This window comes from Pleurotus ostreatus (assembly GCF_014466165.1).
Source record: "Pleurotus ostreatus strain PC9 chromosome Unknown scaffold_8, whole genome shotgun sequence".
NCBI classification, from domain to species: domain Eukaryota; kingdom Fungi; phylum Basidiomycota; class Agaricomycetes; order Agaricales; family Pleurotaceae; genus Pleurotus; species Pleurotus ostreatus.
The window spans coordinates 1457956-1473040 of NW_023503163.1; the positions used below are offsets into that span (position 1 = coordinate 1457956).

The 15085-nt window shown below is 48.9% G+C and overlaps 3 protein-coding genes across 3 annotated transcripts; 2 read left to right on the forward strand and 1 right to left on the reverse strand.

The window, feature by feature from the left end:
- Window positions 1–58: 58 nt before the first annotated feature.
- Window positions 59–2338, forward strand: PC9H_010840 (uncharacterized protein; the record flags this gene model as incomplete). The annotated part of the gene is made up of 1 exon (XM_036780333.1): window positions 59–2338. One exon carries the CDS (start codon window positions 59–61, stop codon window positions 2336–2338), a length of 2280 nt encoding a protein of 759 aa, XP_036627716.1.
- A 466-nt stretch (window positions 2339–2804) lies between these two features.
- Window positions 2805–3127, forward strand: PC9H_010841 (uncharacterized protein; the record flags this gene model as incomplete). The annotated part of the gene is made up of 2 exons (XM_036780334.1): window positions 2805–2837; window positions 2888–3127. The coding sequence occupies 2 exons, from the start codon at window positions 2805–2807 to the stop codon at window positions 3125–3127; spliced, it is 273 nt and encodes a 90-aa protein (XP_036627717.1).
- A 2848-nt stretch (window positions 3128–5975) lies between these two features.
- On the reverse strand, window positions 5976–15085 carry PRP8 (pre-mRNA-splicing factor 8; the record flags this gene model as incomplete). Its single annotated transcript, XM_036780335.1, has 41 exons — window positions 5976–6032; window positions 6084–6287; window positions 6335–6652; window positions 6709–6968; window positions 7020–7063; window positions 7116–7279; window positions 7329–7534; window positions 7587–7626; window positions 7682–7794; window positions 7847–8044; window positions 8095–8135; window positions 8192–8228; window positions 8284–8317; window positions 8371–8607; window positions 8654–8773; window positions 8821–8853; window positions 8902–9010; window positions 9061–9106; window positions 9161–9228; window positions 9276–9462; window positions 9519–9667; window positions 9717–9779; window positions 9828–10065; window positions 10118–10205; window positions 10253–10506; window positions 10556–11218; window positions 11268–11451; window positions 11502–11577; window positions 11631–11656; window positions 11704–11834; window positions 11884–11952; window positions 12002–12078; window positions 12131–12272; window positions 12321–12406; window positions 12456–12540; window positions 12594–12972; window positions 13025–13232; window positions 13284–13333; window positions 13394–14779; window positions 14830–14921; window positions 14974–15085. The coding sequence occupies 41 exons, from the start codon at window positions 15083–15085 to the stop codon at window positions 5976–5978; spliced, it is 7074 nt and encodes a 2357-aa protein (XP_036627718.1).

Here is a 15085-nt window from a genome sequence, read left to right on the forward strand (position 1 = left end):
TAGGATTCGCGGAATTTCGTCTGCCTGAGAAGTAGCTAGCCGCTTGCTTTCCGCCTCCATGTTCTCCGCCTTACTCTCTCCCATTCATCGCCTCCCTGTCGAGCTCATCAGTCGCATATTTGTCGAGGGCGTCAGACTCGACTATCCTTATGCCCAGTCGCCATTTCTTTTCAAACCCAACCAGCCAATGTATCGTGAAGATGATCCTAGCATTCGGTCGCCCGACTTTCAACTTCTGGTCTCCCATATCTGCAGGCACTGGCGAGGCATCGCTTTGAATACAGCTTGTCTCTGGACTACGATTCATTTCAGTAGTCCGAAGCACCTTTCGCGGGCAAGAGAGTATATCCGTCGCTGTCTACCCCCGACGGATGCAAAAGACCGTCACAAACGATCGCCTATACAACTTCTCGATGTCATGGTCGACACAGTCTCCCCGGGAGAATGCAGGGAAGGCAGGGACCTATGTAAGGATCATTTTGATGATGTCTTCGGGATAATTATCCCCCATGTCGAGCTGTGGCGTTCATTCCATCTGAAGGTGCGAGACGACGCGTGTAAAGCACTTGCTCGCAAGCATCTCAGCAATGCAACTGGAGGGTCACATCTGGAAACTCTGCAACTTTATCACTTCGAAGCCTTTAGTAACGCGCAAGATCTCTTTATTGCGACTTATCGACCCCCCGTGATCGTATTCCACAATAAATTACCCAAACTCCGTAACGTCTCGCTGATCGGGGTCAACCTCAACTGGTCAGATTCCAACTTTCTACACAGTTTGGACCACTTGCAGCTAGCTCTACACGCTGACAAGATTCGGCCTCCTTTTACCCCCTTTGCCGCGATGTTGCGGGACAGCCCCCAGTTGAAGACCCTCTCGCTTCATTATTCTGGCCCCAAGAACAGCGACGGTGACCCCGATCACAACTGGTCTCCAGCCATCGATACCATTCCTCTGCCCAATTTAACTGAACTCACATTGGTTGACCTTGATCCGGGATATCTCTGCGCCATCATCGAACACCTTATCGCTCCCTCCTTGTCTGAGCTCACTTTAGAGCTACCACAGCCTGATGACGAGTACCCCGAAAGGGACTATACTTCCTTCATTGATCTGATAGTAAAGGGCAGGGAAATCCAACTCAGCCCAATTTCTTCTCAGAATTCTTCCCCATCCTCTCTCGTTGTCGATGGAACCCCTCCGGCAACGACGGCCTCACCACATCCGCCGCAGATTCTGCCGACGCCACCTGCAACAAACCTTCCTTCCAGCCTTCCTCCTTCCCATAGCCCATCGGCTTCGCACGTCTCGTCCGATCAACGTGCACCTGTCATCTCTAACCCCAACCCACCATCCCCGGTTCGCATAATCCACCTTCGACCAATACCGAACCTGTCCAATCTTAAACGTCTCGCTATACTTGCGTTGGATTGCGACTTGGAATCGTGGCGTTCAATGTTACGGGCTCTACCCGGATTGCAGACGCTGGAGGTGGATTTTGAGCGTCTGTCTCCCTCGCCCGACAGAGAAGCTCAAGACTCCGCAGGCGCTAACATCGGGATCGAGCCCTCTGAACGCCTGAAGCATAGTCATGCCTTATTTAAGGTTCTCCTGGAGGGAGAGGACAATCGAGTTATAGGGATAGACAAAGCGAAAGGAGCAGATCTTCAAAGAACCGCCATATCACCATGCTCCTCTCTATCTTCCTCTGCGCCTAATAGTCGTACACACACTCCCGCCGCACGACTTCGCACTCCTCTGTTGCCGGCCTTGCGTGAGTTGAAGCTATCAGGAATTAGTGCTTCGTTACTGCGAGAATTCGTGGTGTATCGTGAAGGCGGATGGCTGCGCCAAACGACCCCTAGTGTGGTGTTTCACGACGCGTCCCCAAGGAAGGTTCCGAACAATTCGTCCCCGTCAAGTCAGTATCATCACCACGATATACGGAAGTACGCGTTGAAACGTTACGTGGTGCGCCGGAGCCCTGGGCGAGCGGATGAAGAACTAGATAGGCTTATAGATGCTGGATGTTGGGTTCCCGCTACGGAGTTACCCTGCCTACGGCGTTCGCTTTACTCAGACGACGAACTTGGCGAAAGACAAAATGGGGATGGTTGGTTGGTAAGGCTAGAGGAAGAAGAGATGCCGGAAGAAGACTTGGAAAGTGATGACGAAGATGAAGACACGTACGAAGAACAACAAGGGGAACAGGCCGCCGTTCGTGGTGCGGCTACGGGGGGAGACGGCCTGGCAGAACCTGATGAACCTGACGAATACGGGGAAGATCATCAATCCTATGACGATAGTGAGGAAGAGTCTGATTATGCCGATGATTAGCTCAATGTCAGTTCCCGTCAGTCCTACATGATAGTGTTGTTACTCACGTCGCCACGCTGTAGCTCCGACGAATCGCCACCATCCTGCCATACCATTACTCATTGTTCACCTTTTACGGTCCGCGAAACCATTTACCTCGCCGTTCCTCACCTAGGTATCATGCCTAACAGAAAGCGCGTCGCCTCTATTCCGACTGCTGCTAATTGCGACCTATATACTTTGATTTTGTGTTTTGAAGCCCGTGCGGCGTGAAGCGAATGTACATAAATTTTGGATACCCAACTTTACCATTCCCCTCTTATCTCCTTTTATCAATATATCATTGATCACAATGGCCATTCGCTTGATCCCTTACAACATTTCGGTTATCTGCAAAAAATACTACTCATATTCAGGCCCCTGAATTGCCCCTATCGAGCCATCTCCTAATGTTGGTGGCACGCGCCTCTTTTCGGCAACTACGGCGATGGGTAGAAGTGCTAAAGTCCACAAAAGAGTAGTAAGTTCGCGAGTTGTTCGCTCATTTCTCTCATATGAAATACTCTGTAGACCAAAAAAACGAAGGGAGGGGCTAGCAACAAAGCTGTGCCAGCCCAGGGTGCACATGTGCATCTACAAACGTCGAAGAAGAAAGCCACACTGAAGGATCGGAAGGTGAATAAAGCTAAATCTGGGAACGGTGGGGGTGCCTCTGGAGTTCTCGGTGGTGCAGACTATGTCACGCTCTTGATGGGAGGTCGGAGGAAAGCAATGGAAGAAGCACAAAAATTGCCTCAAAGCGAGGATTGAGTTACCAGGTTATTCGAAGTACGTCGACTTCTATACGACACCGCTACAAGTGCTAGGCAATGGCGTTACATCTATATCATATCGATCCATCCTCGACGCAATAGAGGAGGCGACCTTATCAGTCTAAGTTGACACGTTGGCCGCGGACAGTGTCTTTCAGGCTATCAGCTAGGACGGCTACCGGAGTCAGTCTGAGGTTTGTCAGTAATGAGGTCGTGGTCTCGACACACGGTCGGACTGCAAGCTTTCGGCAACACGCATCGATGTCGGTGCGCACGTCTCAAGTCAAGGACTTCCGACATTTCCCATTCAAGGTATGGGACATAGCTCACGACTCGTTTTGTCAGCGGAGGTCCTACTGCAGCAACAGGTTGTGATGCATGACAATTTATTATTATTCGATGCGGATAAAATAATACGGCGAAGACCTTCACATCATTCGTTCGCGCCGTGGCCGGCATATGCACACCCGTCACAGGGTCGGGTTACGGCACTGGTTGTGAATGACTGCTCGTCTTGAAGGCTGCATTCATAAGAAATGAAGTTTAGCATAGGAATTGCTGGCATACCTTTGCGCACAGGTAGTCTGGCACGCATGCTCTCCGGATCCATGACGCTGGCTGAAGACGCAATTGGTGCTATTACAGTCCAACTACTAAAGTTCGTCGTGTTGAACGAGAGCGAGATCGACATGACGGCTAACCTTCTGACGGCGGGTAAAAACGTGGTGATTGCAAGCATAAACTGTAGTGAGATTTAGGACGAAACACATGATGTTTGTGAATCAGAAAAAATGATTTAGAGGAAGCGATTGAATGCAGGAGAAAAGAATGCCGACTGGGGGGATTTTATACCCTCGCAGGTTGACTTCGCATCTGTGGAGCAAGACCGCATCGATTTTCGGGAGGCTTGAGGAAGACGCATGTGCTCGTAGAGAAATGATGGCGACCACCTCTCCCGTATTCCGGAGTCCGCATGTCATTTCTATATTATCTCCCATAGTCTCCCTTGCAGAATTCCGCCACTCTGGAGGAAGCGCGGCGAGGCCACTGCTTGAGTCTGCCGCTGGATATGAAGGACTGGGAGGACCTGTACGTGACAGTGAGATCGAGTTTAGCATCTATAGCCCAATGAGAGACAATCTCCTTAGGTTCTCAATATAGAATGGCTTGACGAATGGTTCCCTCAAGGCTAACTGCGGTCTCATTTAACATCAAATGGGCCGTATTGGCTGGCGAAGGCGAGAAGAAATCGTGGGCTGTGTCAACTTGGGCTGGCACTTCGATTGGAATGAACAATCGACGAATGATGGTCATGAGTAGGAGAGGGACAGGGTTCCTTGCTTGCGAGGACCTGCGTGAATATGGGAGCCTTTGTTCCAGATGGCTTTCTGAGTTCTCGTACCGCTGCATGTGGTTTTGTGACCGGAGGTTGAACGTTGTAATACTGGTGCCCCTTCATCATGCTCAGCTTCTTCGCGCATCGAAATCTTCGAATTTAGGTCAGTGTTGATAACGGTGAAACCACGAATTTGTCGGAAACTTCCTATCAAAGTTCCAGTGGTGTTTCCCATTATTTGTGTCTTCGCGATGATCCCTATAAGCGGCCCATCGGGCGAACCTTGAAGTAACATTTAGCGCCGGCGGGGTTGCAGAAATATCGATACTTCGTTCTCCGACTCTACAAATAACTGAACCGTCACCGACCATGCAGGTTGCAACATCCCTTCATACAGTGCAATGGGCATCAGTATGTAAGTAAGAATTTATGTTAGTGTCGAAGAGCAATACACTGGTCAGTAGTAATACAAATGCGCTAGAATACCCCAAGGCCAGTCGTACTCCTCGCTGAACCCTTAGATCAGCGCCCGAGCTACTCAGACATACTTGATTATGATAACATTGCTGGGTAAGTCAAACTCTACCGGTAGTCGCATTCCCACTGATTCAGTTACTAAATCTAATCAGTCGTTCGCGTCAGCGGTGAGATGTGCAAGACAACTCGTGACATTCTGATGTATGAGCCTCGCAACGTGAAGGATAATTCTTTAAACATCTGAAAGGCAAGCACCAAGAAACGTCATACAACCAAGATGCCGACCGACGAATGGCAGAAATGCAACCAAGCCTAACTCTTTTGATTCTCTAGTGCTCATCGCGCGATCTTGCGGGGAAATACAGTCACCGGAGGCACATACATCATGCGTGAGAGCGAGAGGGTTTGGCTGCCTTGCCAGGCTTGTATTTAATAGAAGCCCCCACGGCTGCTACTGCGTCGTAGAATGGGGTCATGTCGATTATGCCCTCGATGGCTCTCGATCTGGTCAAGTGGAAGCCTAGTATGCAATACGCCTACAGCACGTAAGAGATGCACGTACTACGCCTTCTAGTGTTTTCCGGTTGCCTGTGCCGAATTGATGCCTTCGACTTATTTCCGATCGCCTCATTCACTTTGTCCCCCCATTCCGTGCGTATGACCACCCAGCTACCACCCATTTGTTCACTTCGAGCCGCATCACCTTCACACCCGAAATACAGCAGTGATTGCCTCGTTTCTGTTGGGATACTCTTGTCCTCCTGAAAGTCAGCCCCCCTTCCCTTCTCTAGAGAATCCACAAGGTGTTTCTCAGGGACGGACACGATATCTTATCACTGGGATACATATTCGTCTACTTCATTCAAGTATGCGAGGCTTGAGGCGTTGAGGCTTGGAGTTTGAGTTCCTAGTACCTCACCTTGCAATGACCTTACATTATTGGCGCCGTTGTATAGGACTTCGAACACGCGTGGGGAGAAAGCAGAGAGAAACACTAAGATACATCATTAATACGCATATACAACCATCCTACTCAAGCAAAACTGTTCTCGACGTCCGCGCTGTCCTCACCTTGCTCAAGGTTGGCAAACTAAGTCGCTATCAGACAGGTGACTAGGAGCCGAGGGTTGAAGACACATACCGTGAGGAACGCTGCGGGGCGATGCTCCTCAGCCCAGAACAAAAGTGGTGTATCCAGTACCATAGAATAGCTGAGATTCGGTGCCCACAATTGTGTCAGACCGATGCCATAATTCCATACCCTACCCTCGGGTACTAATGTCATACCGAGTATGCGGTCGGAGAGAAGGAGTTGAACGCGCTCTGACATATTGGGATTGAAGCCCTGTGCATTGTAAGTTACGAGTCAAGTGTCAGTGGAGTGAAACTCACGGGGGGATTGGGCGATGTGTCGGTGTTCTTTCTGCCCCATTCAAACCCGGCGACAGTGAGTGAGTGGGCAGAGAGAGACACCGAGCCAGGAGTGAACGATGCAGTGATGCACATAGTTGACGAGCCCCACTCAGGGTGATCCGCCATTATTCTTGCCTGCGTCGATACATCGACGGGAGAGAGATGATTGATTTCGAGTGCCTGTGTCTTTATCCAACCTAGCGGCTCCAGGTCCTTCAGAAGGAAGTCGTCTTTGGGAAGCTGTGTGGGTAGTTCAACATTGGAATTACTACCACGCTGAGGAACCCAGGCGATAGCCTGTGTATGTGTGTCAGCGATTGCACGGTCCGTAGGTACATCAATATCATACTAACCTTGATCTCCTTCACTTGCTTGTTGTCGGGAGGGGAGACGCCGTACAAGAAAGCTGCGACTTGTGTCCGAAGGTCAGATGCAGCGATGAATGCGCGTAGAATGTTCTTTGGCAGCACGTAGGTATAAGAAGCTGCATCATCTTTGACATCGTCATTCGAGACGTAGATGTGCTGCAACCTAAGCGAGAGATGTGTAGCCGAAATTGCTCGAACCCGCCAGTCAGATTTGCTGCTGAACACCTGTTGCTCGTAATTCGTTGCTATGAGAAATTAGGCTGAGTTCAATCGACCATATTGAGGGAACAACATACTCGTGACCGTTTGGATAGTATCTCCGTGTACATTGGTGGTTTGGCTTCAGTTATTCGGTTGAGCACAACGAAGAAGGGTAAGGGTAGCATTCTTACGTCTGAACTGCGGTGACTTGAGACTGGGCTTCAGAACTCTTTTCTAACTCGGCCATCTGCTGCCTTTGGACTGAAGGAGCAGCAATTTCTTGACCAAGGATGATGTCACGAATTTCGCTCGCGGTTAGAGAAGCTATATTCACACTGTTGCGCTTGCCGAAATCCTTCAAACCAACATCAGCACCGAACCAGAATCGTTAGAAAATCACCGACGGTGAGAATCAAATCCTTCATGGCGATTTCGACCTTGATCCACTCTTCGTCAGATAGCGTTGGCCATACGAAATGGGGCTCGGTAATCGTATTCTTGTCAGGATGCAGGATCATTTTGGCTTTTTCGTTGTTCACATGCAAACCACGAAGAAGAAGGATCAATCGTGAGAAAGCCGTGTAACTTGAAATAGATTTGAGCCAATCGTCTAATCAGGAACACTGAGCTATCATGACTTGATACAAGGAGGAGGATTATACCGTATAAGCTGAACAGGACCATCTGAGGCTGAGTTGCACGCTACACGATGGAAGTCGTCAAAAGAGTTAACAGACGTTCCTGTGGCCTGACTCACCAAAATCAAGTCACCGAACTTCTCCATCTTCATGCACGCTTGGAAGGGAAGTTGGAGTTCACTCCCTTTGATGACGATGTTGGGGAAGTCGAGCAAATGAACCTCCAAAGGATCTGCGCGATTGTTTAACACACTGTACATCAGCAAACCGATGGGAATCATCACCTAACATGCCCTTGCGAGTGACAATAACCTGCTTGGGTTGTTCTTCAACAGGTAAGGAGCGGACCAGTGCTGCGACTTCTTCAGCCGTTTTCCACTTTGCAAGCTGACCAAGTCGCTTTTGCCCAGCCCATACACTCGTGTGTATAATTTTCAAGAAGAGCTGTCCGGAACGGGGGTTGAAGATGAAGATCGCACCGTCTGTGGAAACACTAAGTCACTATACATCGGTCCAAGCTCATCAAACTGACTGATTGGTTTCGTCGTCAAGTTACCCTCGAAGGTCTTGTGACTATTAAGTAAGAACGGTGAGCCGAGAGTGCGTACACTGCAAAAGAAATCACACACATTGTCACACGGTAGACGTTGGTATCGTCAACGAACCCTACGAAGCAGATATCATCAGTCTAGGTCGCAAACACACATAAAAGTAAAGTTACAGATGATTTGGTTAGAGAAAAGCTCCGAATAGTTCTATGAGGGTTGAGATTAAACTTTGTGTGCTGAAATAAACAAAAAGGCCTCACCTGGCTGTTCAAATACGGTTCTGTAGGCTCGGAGGAATAGAGCTGAAGACCTTTCCGTATACGCTCACGCAAGACATGACAAGCAGGATTGGCTTTCATAATTTTAGCCATTGCTTGTTGTATTAACGGTTTCATGCCAGGGAACCAGTTGCCGTATGCCGACCAAAGGTTATAAGCCAGATCCATTCCAATCATCACACCAGTCGGAGACGGGTAAATGCTCATGGAATCAGAGACCTAGAGAACATGAGCCAAGAACAATGTAAACAAACAGAAGGCTTACATAGTCCAGGAACTTGGCACGAGTATAGCGTTCAATATCATGGCTATCGAAATCACCCCATCGAAGCTGAACATCGATCCAGTACTTGTTACTGGTAGTCCCATCCAAAACATCTTTTACCTAGAATGGAGGTTAGCAACACGAAATTAGGGCAAAAATGAACTTACGTCGGTGACCAGTGATGGACGTGTGATGTTCCACTAGTGGATTGTGAATATTAGGGAAGCAAAGGGCGCTCATAGACGAACCTTGTAGGCAGAGAAGAGAAGAATATCAGCACAGGAGGAGTTCATCTTATAACTCTTTCGAGGATGAATCGTCTCTTTCTGCACCGTCTCGATTTGGAGGGGTTCGAGCCTTGATCGAATACTTGACACTAGAGGTCCAGTAGGATTAATGAAAGTCACGGAAAATTGAGGATACTCACAAGATCCATAACAACGCTCTCGTGAACTAGTAGATAAGGTTAAACTCCGTCGCGAGTTCCAAGAAGACAAGGGTGCTCACTCTTTTGCCACAAATGGGCACGGAAGATTTGAATTAAGCTGATCTTCAAGGTGGGGATTTTGCCGTGCCTACATGACGGTGAATTCGAGTCAATGAAAGGGGGAGAATCAAATACATGAAAATGCCAGTTAAATCAAGCTGAACTTGGAAACCGACGTAGACATTGGCGCGATTGATCGTAGGACTCCACCAAAGAGTGAACCGACGGTTAGGAATTTGGTTCAAACCTGAACGCTGTGCGTTGGTGAGTTTCTTGTATCGCATCGATTCTTCGAAGCCAGACGCCTTCTCCCAGAACAAACCTACAAATAAAGCGCTGAGCGAAGGTCTAAGTGTAAACATAGGGAAAGCAACAAACCCTCCCAAGTGGGGAAATATGTTCCCTTGAAGAGTGTATGTTCCAATATGCCTTCAACACCACCCAAAGCGGCGATGACATCAACCCGGTAGTTGTTCAGTTGCCACAGTTTACCGTCGTGACGCTGCGAAGTCCACCAGAAAGGATTACTGAGAATGCATTAGAATGGACGGTCTCAGGAGAAAACGAAGCACTAACTGTTTGAGCAACTGGTATTGCTTCCAATCAGTCCGGACACGCCAGCCACGATCGTAGGCCAACCTACGTTGAAGGATGAGCAACGAACAGGAGAACACGATGGAGACGCACGTATGCCGATCTTTCTGGAATAAGGTGTTAATGCGAGGAATACCACGGTCCCAACTATCTTCCAAGTCCTCAAGGGTTAGGCGACGGTTCTGAGCATTGGCTTCTTTGCGCTTCATTGAATACTCGGACCAGACACGGGCGGAGTCAAGGAATTCTGCTTCCCATGGTTGCAAATATCGGTACAAGTTCGGGATGAGTTGGTCCTCCTCATGCGTCATGCCAGCACGGAAATGAGTAACTGGCCAATGGTCAGTATGACACAGGGAATACAGGCAGGCGACGAGACGAACCTGCAACATCTGTTTGTTTGGACCAGCGAAGATCGCTTTGAGGGATGAGGACGTGACCCATAGACAACATACCCAGGCCACCCAATTCCTGACGAACTGTAAGCCGGAGAGCGCTCCCAGAACCGATAGGCTTACCTTTGGTGTATAGAACACGACAGGAGGGAAACGAGACGGCATCTTACTGTTCAATCCAATTTTAACACGAGTTTGGATCTTGTTCTCGGCTTTGACGAGAGCGTCAAGCAGCTCATTGGTGTGGATGACAGCTTCGCGATAGTACGTCATGAGGCCGATGAGGGCTGTATTCCATTTGTTGACGATCTTGGAAAATGTCGTAGACCCGGAACTCATCAGAACCTGTCTGATACGGTTATTGAACTGCTGGACACCTGAAGGATGCTGTAAGTCCAAAAGTCATCACGAGATCGACCAACGTACCGTCATCCGAAACACGTAAGAAGGCTTGTGCTGTTCGCTCCTTGGTTTGCTCATTGGTGAGATTCCAAACAGCATCCTTGAGAGAGAACTGCTCGCCGCTCATAGTCCTGATTTTCGGAAGAATGCGAACTTCGAAGCCACACATAGAGAAAAGGAGTTGGGGGTTGTTCTGGGAATAAACGCTGACAAACGAGTCTTCCCATTCGATGGTGGTTAAAGAGCGAGGCAAGCTTTGCTTAACGTTCCAGAAGACGGCTCGCCCAAGGTTGACATCATGTTTGATAAGGCGCATGCGACAATCCCTAGGCCAGCAGCGCTTATTGTTGTACCCAATAACATTGTTGTTAGTAGGATCGGGATTAGCAGAAAGGTATCGCTGGATCAAGTCACGGGCTTCGTCGGCAGTAAATCGGAAGAGGATGTGCAGCCTGTCCACGTAGCGAGAGTACAGCCGAACAGGATGCCTGGTCTCCGTCGATGAGTCGCGGTACTGGAGGAAATTATTGGGCATTTGGGGTGGACCAGCCATTTCGCTTGCTCGCTGCAGACCGAGGATAAGGAGGTCGAGTACCAAGCCATAGTACTGGAATACGAAGGCAGAAAACTGGAGACCTCGAATCATACCGTACGCGTTGGTATGTGCCATATCCTTGTACGTCAGAACTAGGCACGCTTGATTAATTTTGTTGCGCGAAAATCAAGAAGCACATACCAGTGTTATTTTTGGCAGTGATATAATCGGCCAAATTGTGATCGAGGATGAGACGGAGCAAGCGATTCAGAAGTGTCAAGTCGATCTTCTCGTATACCTTAGACAGTACTGTCTCCATTAATACGACACATTCGCCTTCACTGGTCTCCCAGATGTCCGTCAAGTTGTTGATTCCTTGACACCACTGGATGAAGATTTGAATGTTGACGCCACGAAGAATATATTGACACAAACCTTATAAACGAGGAGAGGAGGTGGCTCAGTGTCCGCTGGTTTGATCCAAGCAGGGAAGAGGCCTCTCTTGTCAGCTCTGTCATCAAGGTATTAGAGACGAAGACATGATAAATGACGCTAAACACATACTCGAAGAACAGGAATTGATCAAGATACTGTATCGCGTTGAGTGAGGAGATTGTGAGTAGAAACAAAAACGTACTGCGTCCGTAATCTTCTCGACAGGCTCAATGTCGTAGCAAGGAATGAGTTTATCGTAAGTATCGAAGAATTCGATGCCAGATTCTTTGAAGGCTCGCTGAGTGAGCAACAGTCGCTTGATTCGTGACAGACCTGACATACGTGTCAGAGTACATCTACTATTGGCGATGGTGTAGCTTACATTCGTGAGGATTATCGTAGGCCTGCTCAATCAAAGCTAATTCTTCTCGCTGCGACTGGTTCAAACGACCTAAAAACCTCGTTAGGAATGGAGGAGATGGCATATACAGCGCCAGCACCTTTGACGGAGTAGGCTTCTTTGAGCTTCTCGAGCGCCAATACCAGAAGTTTCGTATCGTGCTTGTAAGACAAGGGCCTAGATGGTTGGTCAACGATGTGGCGAAGATAAAGATTCAGAGTAGCCTTACGGGAAAGGAATCGGGGAGAACTTCCGACTTTCAAGCCAATGGACAGTCGCAGTATAGATAGCGACAGCTTCCTCAGCGCTAACATAAGGACCATCCTTGAGATAAGCATGCTGCCGCTCTTGTTCTGCCTTCAGGTAGAGACCTATCGTAGAATTAGAGTGCGAGGGTTATCATCTATTCGTCAACCCACGAGTCAATCTGCCTAGATTCTTCTTGACGACAGCCTTGTCGACAGTGGCTCCTCGGCGAATACGCTCTCGATTATAATGAGCAACCCTAACCACAATTTAGCGACGGAAATTTCAAGTAGAAAGAGTATACGTACGAGCACCACCAATCAGCCTTACTCTTGATATACCGGAGAATGATGTTTTCGATAGCAGTCGGCATGCCTGGGACCTTCCAAGGAACTACAGCAGCGGGAAGTCAGTGTCGAGGAGTATATAAAAAGATTGGTCCGTACTGTTAGCTTTCCAACACCTCCAGGCCTCCGATAGATGCTGCAAAATGGTCTTCGACTTGTTCTGTTTGATAGACTCGGGCATCATATCGAGGATGTCGTGCATGACAGCCGCCCGCAACTCCAGATCGTAGTGGGATTCCACACGTTGCTTGGTCACGGTCTTCGCGATACCTTTGCTGTTCCTCCCCTCGAACTGGCGAGCGAGAAGATTGCCGAGCCATCGTTCCAAGAGCGGCACGATTCCACGCATGAAGAATAACCAAACACGCCACCCAGGGGCCCAGAATCCACAACCAGGACCTTTGCCGACTGGTCCAGTATTGAACCGATAGTAGATAAGGTGCTTGAGATCCTTGGTCATCCGGACTTGCCTCATGAGCTATGGGATTATCGTCAATGGTACTCGTAAGGCAAGCGATAAACATGCCAACCTTGTACTTGTAACGGTACATACCCGTCAACGCACCAATGTGAGCGAAGATGTATTGCAGGGCGTCAGCCAACTGAAACGCGTCGACGTTTCCAAGGCGGAATTGAACGTGAGCATCGACGACCAGCTTGGTAAGACGGAGAATTTCGCGGCACAAATGGAACGCATTTCCGAAGCGGGACTTCTTACGCTCCTTTGTGGTGAGGGTTCTGCAGAGCACAGTCAGGTGCGTTCGAAGACAAGAGATGACCGCAGCGTACTTTACGGGCTTGAGATTCATGTTGTAGTCAAGATGCAGGTAATTCAAATTCTAGAATCGGTCGACAGGGTGAGAAACGATATAATTGCTTATGCCATTCGGATGTCATACCTTCCGATGTATCAAGAGGTTCAGCATGTTGTAACCCTGTCGGCAAACTTGCAGACCAGCTTCGACCCAATCCAACTTGGTTGTTTGGAAGAATTTCGTAGCTTTAAGCTGTCTGAAGAGGTTCTTCTTCGTCATGGCCTTCTCTGGTCGAGTATGCAATTCGTTCAAAACGAAGCACTTCAACAACTTCTGATATGAGACTCGAACCTTGACAGGTTGGTTCGGTGGACAGTGTTCCAAGTACCAGTTCTTCACCAATGGGATGTCCTGGGCACGCCGCATTCGCCCAGAACGTCTGCAATACGGTTCGGGAGCCCACCATAGCGCAATACCGTCCGCAGTGAGATCATTCTCGAGGTCTTTGTGGGACAAGAAGGGGTCGACTTCCTCTGGTAGCTCAAAGTCATCATCGTCCGCTCCGTTAGGACCGAAAATAGCGTCCTCATGAGGCACAAGCGATGCGTTCTTGGGAATAAAGCCCCTCAACGAAATAGGGTTAATCAGGGGGTCGAAGTAGAATGCCGGCAAGTCTGGGTCGTCGGTGCGAATGTAAACGTTCTTAGGGCTATGGTATGGCGAGATGCTGACAGAACGGGGGAGGGAGTTATATAGATGGGGGAAGGCAACTTTGTATTCGGTCCTCAGTTGTTGGCGAATGATGACTTTATTAATGTCGTTAAACTCGTTCCAATCCTCGTCAAAGGCATCCATGTCTCGGTAGAGGGGCTCGAACTTAGGCCCACCAGGAATAGCCATATTCAAGGCCTTAGCGGTGAAGAACGCATTTTTATCGAAGAGATAGCTAGCATTCCGGTCGGGTTGGTCGGAAAGGAGGGTACGACCTAGTCGGTATAAGTTGGCCATAATCGGCAGCGTAAGCGACCAGTATCGGTACGATGAGCCATTGACCATGGGAGTATCTACTAGCGGCTTTGGGTCGTAGAACCAGTCGATAACAGCAGAGTCTTCCTCTTCATCTAAGTCCAACTGAATCGCCTCCAAGGGCTCGACATCCAAGACGTTGTCGCCATAATCCAGAGGAGGTTCTTCGTCGTCAAACGGAGGGAATCGCATACGTTTGAAATGTCGACGATCACGTTTCTCTCTCCGCATGGCCAACCACATACTGCTCCATTGAGCATGGTATATAGGCTCAACAACACGAGGGATTTCGTTCACAAAAGTGATAGCTCCAGTGATGTGGTAAAGCACGGGAACTTCGCGTACTTGCTCCCAAGGATAAGGAATGTTTTCGAGCAATTTCATTACAGCATGGGGGACATACTTGAGAGCACCCAAATGAACGCGCTTGTCGTTTCTAAACTTGCGGTTGCTCATGTCCCCATGATCCTTGATGATTTTGCGAACGTGCTCAGGGGGCAAGTCCTGCATAAACGGTTAGAAAATTGTCGCGAAATACGACGCGCACGGCGCACCTGTTTGCCCATGTCAACGTAACCTCCTTTCCTTTTTTCGCCGTATCTCTTCTTCTGCATCTGAATCCATTTTTGAGACTTTTGCGCCAATACTGCAATCCTCTGCATCAGAATGAGCAATCGTAGGGAAGAGGTGATTCTAACCTTCTTTGGGTAGCTTTGACGAAGACGCATTGGAAGGAGCAGGCATTCCTGGAGGAGGGGGAGGATTCATGCCCATAGGGTAGCCAGGAGGCGGTCGTGGAGGGTAATTCAT